Raw genomic sequence first — 10,494 nt, 5'->3', positions numbered from 1 at the left:
ATTAAATTAAATTACATTTACACATTTTTTTTTTAAATGAAAAGTACATAAAATTTTATTTCATAAAAAACTTCTAATATTTTATCTTTTTTTTGTTATTGAATTATTATTCATCATAAAAATAATTTTACAGTGAGAGGTTAACATGATTATTAATAAATCAATGTGTTTAAATTTTAAAAAAAAGTTAAAGAAAAAGGAGATGAAGTCTGTTTTGAACCGATGTGAACCTAAGATCCAAATATTTCATTAATAAAAATTTTATTTGGTTATAACTCTGAAACCAATGAAAATAAGTACCACTTTTGATATATCTTTAAAAAGCTATCAATGAGGACTTAATACTGCAGTTAAGAAAAAGTCCAAACACCAATTTTATTTTTATTTTGGGCTTTTTTTGACACTTTTGGTTCAGGCAATCAAAAGGAGAGGTGCACAGTTAGATGTTACAACAGTCCTAAATCCAAAATTTCAACATCATACGGCTAATCATTTTTTAATTATATGAGATACATAATACATATGTGCATACAGATGTCATGCCGCAACTAGTCAAAATGGATTCAGGGATGGTCAAAATTGATATTTCTGTTGAAATATGAAAACCAAAATGTTTCATGATCACAATACTTTCTTTACTTCGTACAAGGAAGTAAAACTAATTTAATTTTATTTAAATTACTTCTATTTTATTTATTAATAAAGTCTGTAATTTTCCATCAGCCAAACCTTTCTGGATGTCCTTGATATAGTCATTTTCATACAAATTATGCTGCGCTTCATTAAAAATATTAATTATATTCAAAACTATAACCTAAGAAAGCTAAAATTAACTGTAAAAAAGTGATTGAACAACAAAGGTGGACTAAGGAGGATAAAAATAACTTCCAAAGACCATGTTATTAGTAATTTTAGACTTGTGCAAGGAATGTGTTTTGAAAATCATTTTTTTAATGACAAGCGTAATTTATTAATATTTAAAACTAAGCATAGTATAATTTTAGTATTTTTCCTTTTACATGTCATAAAAATGTTCAAAATATCCATCTTGAGCACTGATGGAGAAATCAACTTGTTTTTATTAAAATTAAAAATAATTTAAAGGTAGGTTAATGACTGACTGTCTTAAATACCCTATGGTAATCGTTGGAGTATCAAATATCAGAATACCTTTAAAAGAGGAAGATATTTTTGTGTATATATATTAGAATTAAAATTTATAATAGATGATTACCAATCAGTGTGAAAAGTATTTCTGGTGCTAAGAATTCTACAGCCAAGAACAGACAATTTAAATGAATGTGTAATTAAATTTAAATTTATTTAACTTAAATATTTACACCGTTTAACTGCAAAAACTAAAGTTATGCCATTCATCTTGCATTTACTTAAAAATTATTTTAGGTTACCATAATGTTGGTAGTGACCATCGATAAGTTACACTTTCTTGAATTCATGAATGTAATTTCACTGTAATCCACAGTAACATCTTAAAGAAGGTCCATTGAAATCTTGTCAAATTCTAGCCTTCAGTTGATTAATTTTATTTTGGAGGTAATGAGAGAATGCTCAGCTCTTTAAAGATCCCCATAAAAAGAATTTTATAATAAGATGAAAAGTTTGTGATTGAATGAAGGCTAATGAAGAAGCAAGATAAAGGAGCACATACCCCAATTTTTGAAAATATTAATGTAGGGTTAGTGTTTTATGGTTGTAAATTATGGATAATAGGAAAACCAGAAAGGGAAAGTGTAAATAGAGATTTTTGAAACATCATGTTACAAGAGGATGTTGAAAGTTGGTAGTTTAATAAATCGCTAAAGAAAAGATCTTAACAGAAACATGAGAGAAAAGAAAGTTTTGGCAGAATCTTAACAGTCAAAGTTGGTTGGGAGTGAATAAATTTATAGCTGATGGAGATCAATAGTTTGGTGATGGAGAGATAAGTAGTTAAGGTAAAAACTGTAGAGGAGTTGATGATTATAAAATGTGTGAAACGGACAATGGAGGATGAATGATGTAATAAATATGCTAATGTTGAACGATTAGGATAGAACAGAAGAAAGGATTTGTGAATAAATAGCATGAAACCAGGCAATTGACTGACTTCAAAATAAATTAAAGATCCAATAATTTCTCTGCTGCTGTTCCAGGCAGGACATGTTTGCAGCTTCTAAAAAGATCTTGTTGTGCAGTAATTGATATTCTTGGATTGTAGGTACTAAGTAGTCAGTCCTCTTCTCCTAAATCCATACGTTTTAATTCATAATATAATTTTACTGTTTACAGCCAAAAGACATTTGAATCATGTCATTAATTTGGTCTGAAGTCACAATAGCCTCTACACTTCTGACCAATCAATATGACATGTAACTAAATGGCAATGACTAGAAAACTAAATGGTGTCATAAACTTTGAATTCACTCTGAATAATTCAAAATTATCCATTCACACCCGCCGCTTTTTTTAAAAATGAATTTACGTTTTTGAATGCAGTAATTATATGATGTATGCAAATCTATATTCAATAAATAAATAAAAGATGGTATTTTTGGATTTACAAAATATTGACTTCACTGTGGGTTTTTTCAGATTTTATTTTTCTTTATACTTGGTGTTAAATAGTTTTGGAATCATTCTGCTGTGGTAATCAAATTTATGGACATAATTTGCATTATCTTTAAAAATATATTAATAAAAGAAATTATCGTATCGTTTACATTGTTTATAATGTTTTTGTTCTTTTTAGGAACTGTCGCTGCCCTGGGCAAAGAACAATTTGTTGGATTGTACATGGCAGCTGGTTGCATATCCTCATTAACTAGTTTATTATATAAATCTGCGTTTGGAGTATCTGGGCTTTCATTGGGAGCAATATGTTTTTTTTTTTTTTGTTTTACTTTATATAAGTAAATATAGTTTTTTAATAATTAAAATACTTTTTTAAAATTTAATATTTTAAAAAATAACTGAAAATAATAACTGTAAAGGTCATCCAGAAAATAAAAACCATTCCATTACATTAACTCATTCTAAGCCAAATTTCATGACTAAATACATTACTATTGTGTCCTATATGAAATACATGTAAAACACTGAATGTCTCTGAAATTTGCAATTCAAAGGATGATCCAGTTTTTTCTACTAAAAAAGCTCATCCTGTAGAAAGAAATCGATAGTCAAATTAGAAAAGTGTATATGAGGTTGTAAATTAAGTATGAGAAAATGGGAATCATATTTAATAAAAAACTATCAGCTCAGGTTATTTTTCTCTTATGACTGAAAAACTGAATCAGAAAATTGATATCAATTGAGATTCATAAAAATCGGCAACTCATTCATTATTGACAGATTATTTATTATACACAGATTTTCAAAGTCTGTTGTAAGAAATATGTTAGTGAACCTCTAAAGTACAAAAAAAATTGTACCGATGAGTTCATTGACCTGCTGTCTGAAGAAAGCAATAAACAATGCATGGAAGCGGCTTTTGATATTTCTTCACTGGTATAAGAAAGAAGTTGGGGATTTTTTAAATATTTTATTCCATACTGCCCCTATCTGGCCCCCAGTGATTTAAACAAATTTTTTCATGAAAATTTTTAAGCTGAATCATTTTATAAGTGACAAAAAATTATGCATTCTGTATTTTAACTTAACTTTTAGTTAATTTAACTCTTAATATGAGTATTCTCTATATGTATTTAATACAATGTCAATTATTGTGATAAAATTGTAATGGTTTTTGTGCGCTAGTATAAGTGCTAAGTATAATATTATAATATTATCTTTGACAATTAATTTTATTTTTATAACTGTTTAATTTAAATACAATTTTATCAAATCATTCACCTAGTCATCGATTTACTATATTAATATAGAAACTGTTAAAATAGGTTGCTATGTATTCTATTTTTACACAAATCTTTCTCTTAATAATATTTTTAGGAAGTATTCTTTAGTGTCACTGCTTTTATCTGCCTGTAGCAGTTAACAAGTTTCCTTTCTATGCGACATTATTTTTTAGAAAAGAGAGCAGTGATGAACCATAAAATGGTTTAGATTGTTTTTTTAGTTTTAATTGTTTAGATTTTTAGTGAAGCATTCTTTGTGTTGTACTTATGAAAAGCTCACGTAATTAGAAAAAAATTCAAATTTTAATATTATAGCGAAATTATAATTTTTCAGGAAATATGAAATCACCATAAAAAAAAAAACATTCCAATGTGTTATACAGAATATAAAAGTATAGCATGTAAATGATTTTGAAAATGTAAACTTGTTACAAGCACACTAAAAGAATATATAAAATTAAAATAAAAGACTAATGGAAAGAAAAAAAATTATTCCAGAATTTAATTGTTTATTTGTTCATTATTCATTCACATCAGAATGATGTGGTCTCGTAAATAAATACATGAAGACAATAAAGACTGACAACCTTCTGATAAAAGCTGCACAACGTAAATAATTTTTATACCCACCTAAAATAAAAAAACTAAGAATTTTTTTAATAATAACCAGTAATATGTATTGTACCTCAGCACAAAATGTAGCTGGAAGTTGAGTTCGATGAATTAACGCTGCTGCAACTCTCATAGCTAAACAGTAGCGTTGAAACCAAGACCATTTGTGCCGGTCAGCACAATATGATGTAGCATCCACATTCAGATCACAAGCAAGTGCTACCAATGCCTAAAAAGTATATAACACATATTTTATAAATTTAATCAATAGAAAGTTTAATATTTATAGAAGTACAACATTTTTTACTACCTTGTACAGTAAAGGAAATATTGTGATTTTGAAAAATTTTGGTTTTCAGACTTCAATGGAAATATCCATTTTGACCATCCCTGAATCCATTTGAGTAGTTTTGGCATGATGTCTGTACATATAAATGTATCTTACATAACTCAAAAACAATTAGCCGTAGGATATTCAAATTTTGTTTTTTGTAACTATTATAATATCTAGTTGTGCACCTCCTCTTTCGACTGGACCAAAAGTGTTCAAAATAGCCCAAAATCCAAACAATTTGGATTTTTGACTTTTTCTTAACTGTAGCAATAAGCCATCACTGAGAGCTTTTCAATGATATAGTGGTACTTCTTTTATTGGTTCCCGAGTTATAGCCAAATAAAATTTTAATTAATGAAATATTTAGATCTTACAAGAGGAAGGCACGTCGGTCCAAATTCGACTATCTCCTTTTTTTAACTTTTTTAAATTTAAATGTATTGATTTATTACTAATTATTAACCTCAGATTGTAAAAAGATTAAGAAACACATTGTAAAAAATGTGTATATGTAATTTTATAGCTGTATAAAGAAGTCATGTGGTATCCACATGAGATCTTTTTAATATTTATATAACAGTTTACCTTAAAAAAAGGACTGTGCATAAGATGTTTTTCACCCTTGACAGCAGGATCTTCATATTCATACTGACGTAATAATGCTTGAGGTAAACTATGTACTAAATTTGCTTTAAAAAAAGATGAATCAACTCGATCTGTTTGAAGAAATGCAGGTATATCAAGAAGTTTTCCAAGTGGTGAACACATCAACTCTCTTAATTTTTCCAAACACCACATTCGTTCCGCAGCACCTGAGAAATAAATGATAAACTCATTAATTGTTATCAAATCAGCAATTAGGGATAGACAGATTGGGAAGTTTGAGGAGAGTCTTGGCCTCAATCTTAATGTTATTTGGCTGAAAACATAAAATGTTTAAAAAAGTACACAAAAAATAAAACTTTTTCATCTCTTACAATTTTAAGTTTTGGAATCAAATTATTAAAAAAACAATTACCAATAACTTGCTAACACTCAATTTGGCAATGACTTTAAAAACTCTAAATTAAAAAAAAATTCTAAAATTAAAAAGCATTTTTACTTTTTGATGCAGTTTTCTTCAGTTTTATTTTATGAAAAATTGTATTTTACTTTTTTTCAGTTCTACCCAAATTACAGACACACCTTTTTTTGGCAAAATCACAGAAAAATATTCTTATCAATTAAGACATCTTATGTTATAATTATGAGGCTTTGTTTTTTCAACTTAATGTAACAAATTTCACTAATAAAGTGAAACAAATTCATATATATTTGTATGCAGTGCATTATTTCACTGTTGCAAAACTATCTTACCCCTCTTGAAATATTAATTACAGTCTTTATACAGCATTTCTATAAAAATAGAAAAAAGTTACTGTATTCCTGTAACTGATTTATAAAACAGAATTTTGAAGTTAAGCTGCTAATAGGTGTATAAGAACTAAGTATTTCATCCAGAAAAAGGGCAATCAAGTGATTTTTGGTTTGAAATGTAATAGATATTGAAGACAGATTTAAAAAAATTGTTTATTATCTTTACTATGTTTATGAATGTATCACACTTTTTATGAAAGAGAGAAATCAATTTCAACTAAATTCAGATCTTCATGAGCATATCATGTTATCTTATGGATGCATATAATATGGTCATAAATTAAGTACTTTATACTCTTTCAGAAATTGGTTGTATAAAACTGACTTATCAGTAAAGTAGGGTAATACTTATTTAAGTAAGAATCCATCATAAAAAATTTGTTTCTTAAAAATGTTTTTGCAGGGAAAACCCTCTACATTTCCTTGAATGGCATTGAGTGTTTAATAATAAGCCTTTATTAAGATTAAAAAATGTAATAATCTAATTCACCAACCCTTAATATTCAGAAGTATGTCAAGAGGATTTTTAAATAAAAAATGTACAATTTAAAACTTGATCATCTAATTAAAAATTTTTTGATACTATTTATTTTGTACTGACTAGACTACATCATGTTTCTTTAGTGTATAATTGTAAATTTATACAAAATAAATACAGTAAATTTATTATGCTATATTATATTTTAAATCAATCTAACAGTGTTCTACATTGTGCACTTACAATTTATGAATAATAATAATAATAATATTATTATTATTATCATTCTTACTTAAAATAAGCAATCCAATGAAGATAGAATTAATTAAAAACATGTAAAAAACCAGACCCTATTTTTCAGCAACATTGTAGATAAAACTTGATTTGAAAAATGCTATGCCATTCAGAACAACAATTCAAAAACTATGTCACAGGAATTTTGATAGAAGTAAATGAGAATTTGGAATCATTAAATCTTTAATTTGAAAGTTTTTCACTCTTGGAAGCAGCAGTGATAGAGACTTATAAACATTATTTTAAAATGAAACTAATCAAATTTTTAAATGTAGGAGGTAATTTTTTTTACGTCAGTCATGGAAAAAATTTTTTTAAAACTTTTTAGTGACACAAGGAAACTATCTCTGAACCTCTTCAGTAACTGGTGACATTGTTCTCATCCTGGAATATACAGATGTTATTTTTTTCCTAATCAAGCCGATATATCTTTAATGTGCAATTTAAAACTGTTTTATAACTGAATTGTGTCTGTTTATTTAGTACATTATTATTATTGTGCGCTTTTGTGTATTGATACATTTTATAGTGATCAAATTTATTACCTCAATTATTAAAGAGAAGGGCAATGCAGGATGTAATGCAAATGAATTTTGGTGAATATGAAAAAGTCTCAAAAATAGCAACAGAACAAATAATAGACTTCATGAAGAGGAAAAAAAGGTCACAAATTATGGAATGATGACTGAAAAAAATTGAAGCCATAAGAAAATACAAGAACAGGAAGGGTGAAAAAGGTAAGAGGCTCTACAGAAAAATTAATGAATTAAGAAAGGTAACATAAAAAGTAAAGGACAATATGAACAAATATAAAAAAGAAAGCAATAACAGCAACATAGGATAAGTGGTGGAAAAATATAGGCACTAAAGAATTATACATAGAGTTGGCAAAGAGTTATACAAAGAAAGAGCATACTTAAAATAAAACCAAATGATCTTCCCATAGAAGATACATTTTAAATTACATAAGTTAAATTATTGTAATAAGTGAAAAGATACTACGACGTTAAAAGATAAATATGAAGATTAGAAGAAAATATAAGGTTTATTTAAAATGTACACAATCTTAGGGCATTAAAACAATATTTCGTTACACTTAGTTGTAGCTTTCTTTTGAAATGTGAACACTATCACTGTACACAGTCCACCTCTTTTCCAGTTGTTCACATAATTTCTGAAAATTTGATTTTGCCTTATTGTGTTTATATCCACACACTTGTCAAATTGTAACCTGCTAAGTGACATTATCACTAGATGTGAGCTTCATGTAAAACACCAAATTTAAATAAAACACAGAAACATAATTTTATAACAATAAATTTTTAATAAACAAATAAAATAAAATTACTACATTGGGATTTGCAAAAAAATGTACTAGGGCTATGATGCTTATGCTTTTCTTTTTACAAAAAATTAAAATAACTCAACACATCAAAGAATATTTCTAATGGCGACGGATAATACACATTACTTATAAAAATAAAGAAAAATGGTGATAAAGTCCCATAACTAGTCTACTAAAGTTTGTAGAACCACTATTACATAACTACTTGTATACATCTAAATTTAACAAAATATCTTATTAATACTTATGGGAGTAAGAAATTGGCCAATCCAAAATTAATTTTAATTTCAATTTTATACATAATTTATCATTTTAACATGTTATAATTTCAATATTTTTTAATGTTATAAAAAAAATTGATGGATAAGAAATCTTCTGATAAATCCATGAATGTATTTATGGAGTGACCTTTGATATCAAATTTTCATACCTGTATTCCGCACAAATCAGTCTATGATTTTTCTGATGGTTTTTTTTTTAAATACTCACAAGACTCATCTAACCATGACGATGTCCCGTATATAACTGACGCTTTTCGATGGTGTCAAAGGTCTATCCCACCACTATTTCTCTGAATTGCCCAAGTCTGTGTGAGTATGTGTACTCATACAAACGTAATACTCTTTATATAGAAAAGTTTGCTCATTTTTACTCACATGTCATATTTCTTAAAATTCTATTTTAAGAAGGAATTTGATAACTAATGAATCATGCTGCTATTAATTTTATTTTTACGTTTTTAAAAAAAATATCATTTGTTGACGTATTAGGAAATCCATATAACAAATAATTTACAATAAAATAAAATACAAATAAATTCACCAATTTAAATACACCAATTCAATTTAATTTGTATTTTATGTCAGAATTTATAATGGTTACAAAGAGGAATAAACAGAAATCACATATACCCAAATCCAGAATAAGATGATACTGAACCTTCAAGGGATTCAAAGAGTTTAGTTAAAAAAATTTATGTGTAGGTGTAAAAATTGGCAGAAAATTTATCATGAAGAAATTTCCAGTTGAATGGATTTGGTCTTTGTACAAGTAAAAATTAAGTAAAGCTTATTCAGACTCTGTTGTTAACCCACCTTGCTATCTTTGCCCTACAAGAGTTACAATGTTTTCAATAATATACAGTTATCATAGAGCATTGATTTTAGGTTACATTCAACTTTCATCATTAGTTTTCACAGTGTGAAAAAAGTTATAATCAGTATTTCTGTGTTACATTCTGCTTGTTCTGTGCTACATTAATATGAAATTCTTTTTACCTCAGTTGAGAGCAAATTAGGTAAAAATTTAAATTACTTTACATACACCCAAATCATTTGTTGAAATTCCACATGCAGGACCTTCAATAACATATCATTAGTAATTTCTCGGCCAATCAACTGACTATATTTCGAAGTATATTTCGATACATTTTGAAGTGGAAGAGAGGCTGAAGTAGAAGTAATCTAAACAAGCTATACAAGGAACAAAAGATATGAAGAATAAAATAGCTAAAGGAAGAGATGAGCTGCGAACAGAACTGATTAAATATCTTAATGATAAGATATTATTAGCACTTGTGAAAATATACAATACAATACACAACAGTAAGGTAATGACAGAAGACTTTTCATGACAGAAGAACAATCATGATTACAATCAAAAAAATGGTGTACTAAAATATCAAGATTACAAAATAATTAATTAAATTTCATGTTCAGTAAAACCTCTATGTATCCTGTATTCTGAACATTCAAACTTCTGTATTCTGAACAAAAGTTTGAATAAAAAAAAAAAGAGGACTTAGCTACAGGAAAAAGAATAAAGATTTAGGAAAGGAGAAAGGAAAAGGAATAGAATCAGGTAATAAGCATTATCGGTGAGAAACATTTATTATATAGAAAGAGATAAAGAAATAAGTGTAATTAATGGAAATATTAAGTAGTCAAAGAGTGGACTGCAGAAAAACAGAAGATTAATTAAAAAATTGTACCTGAATTAGAAAATGGCTATGAAAATAAACAATGCTCAAGGGCCAAATGGTTTGATCTTAGAACCTTGTCCTATCGCCAACATTATTTAATATGAATTATTGAATATGTATCAAAAATGTTCTAAAAGAAGATGAAGGAATCTGTGTATGAGTAAAGTGACAAAGTTGTAT

General features: G+C 27.2%; 1 protein-coding gene across 3 annotated transcripts in view; it reads right to left on the bottom strand.

Moving 5' to 3' along the window:
• The window catches only part of LOC142329433 (E3 ubiquitin-protein ligase HERC2-like), a 29,254-nt gene that overhangs the window by 5,554 nt on the left and 13,206 nt on the right, over positions 1-10,494 (bottom strand). For 2 of the 3 annotated variants that reach the window (XM_075374061.1, XM_075374064.1), the window contains 2 exons: positions 5,386-5,612; positions 4,355-4,695 (listed from right to left, as the gene is read on the bottom strand). In XM_075374061.1, the coding sequence (XP_075230176.1) occupies positions 4,375-4,695; positions 5,386-5,612 (548 nt within the window). In that variant the 3' untranslated portion in view covers positions 4,355-4,374. Of the gene's footprint in view, positions 1-4,354; positions 4,696-5,385; positions 5,613-10,494 lie in introns of those variants that run through there. The other variant, XM_075374063.1, reaches the window with a different exon arrangement.

Source organism: Lycorma delicatula, chromosome 8, assembly GCF_047948215.1.
Source record: "Lycorma delicatula isolate Av1 chromosome 8, ASM4794821v1, whole genome shotgun sequence".
NCBI classification, from domain to species: Eukaryota; Metazoa; Arthropoda; class Insecta; order Hemiptera; family Fulgoridae; genus Lycorma; species Lycorma delicatula.
The sequence above is the reverse complement of the archived record's forward strand: the minus strand, read 5'-3'. Positions and strand labels throughout refer to the sequence as shown.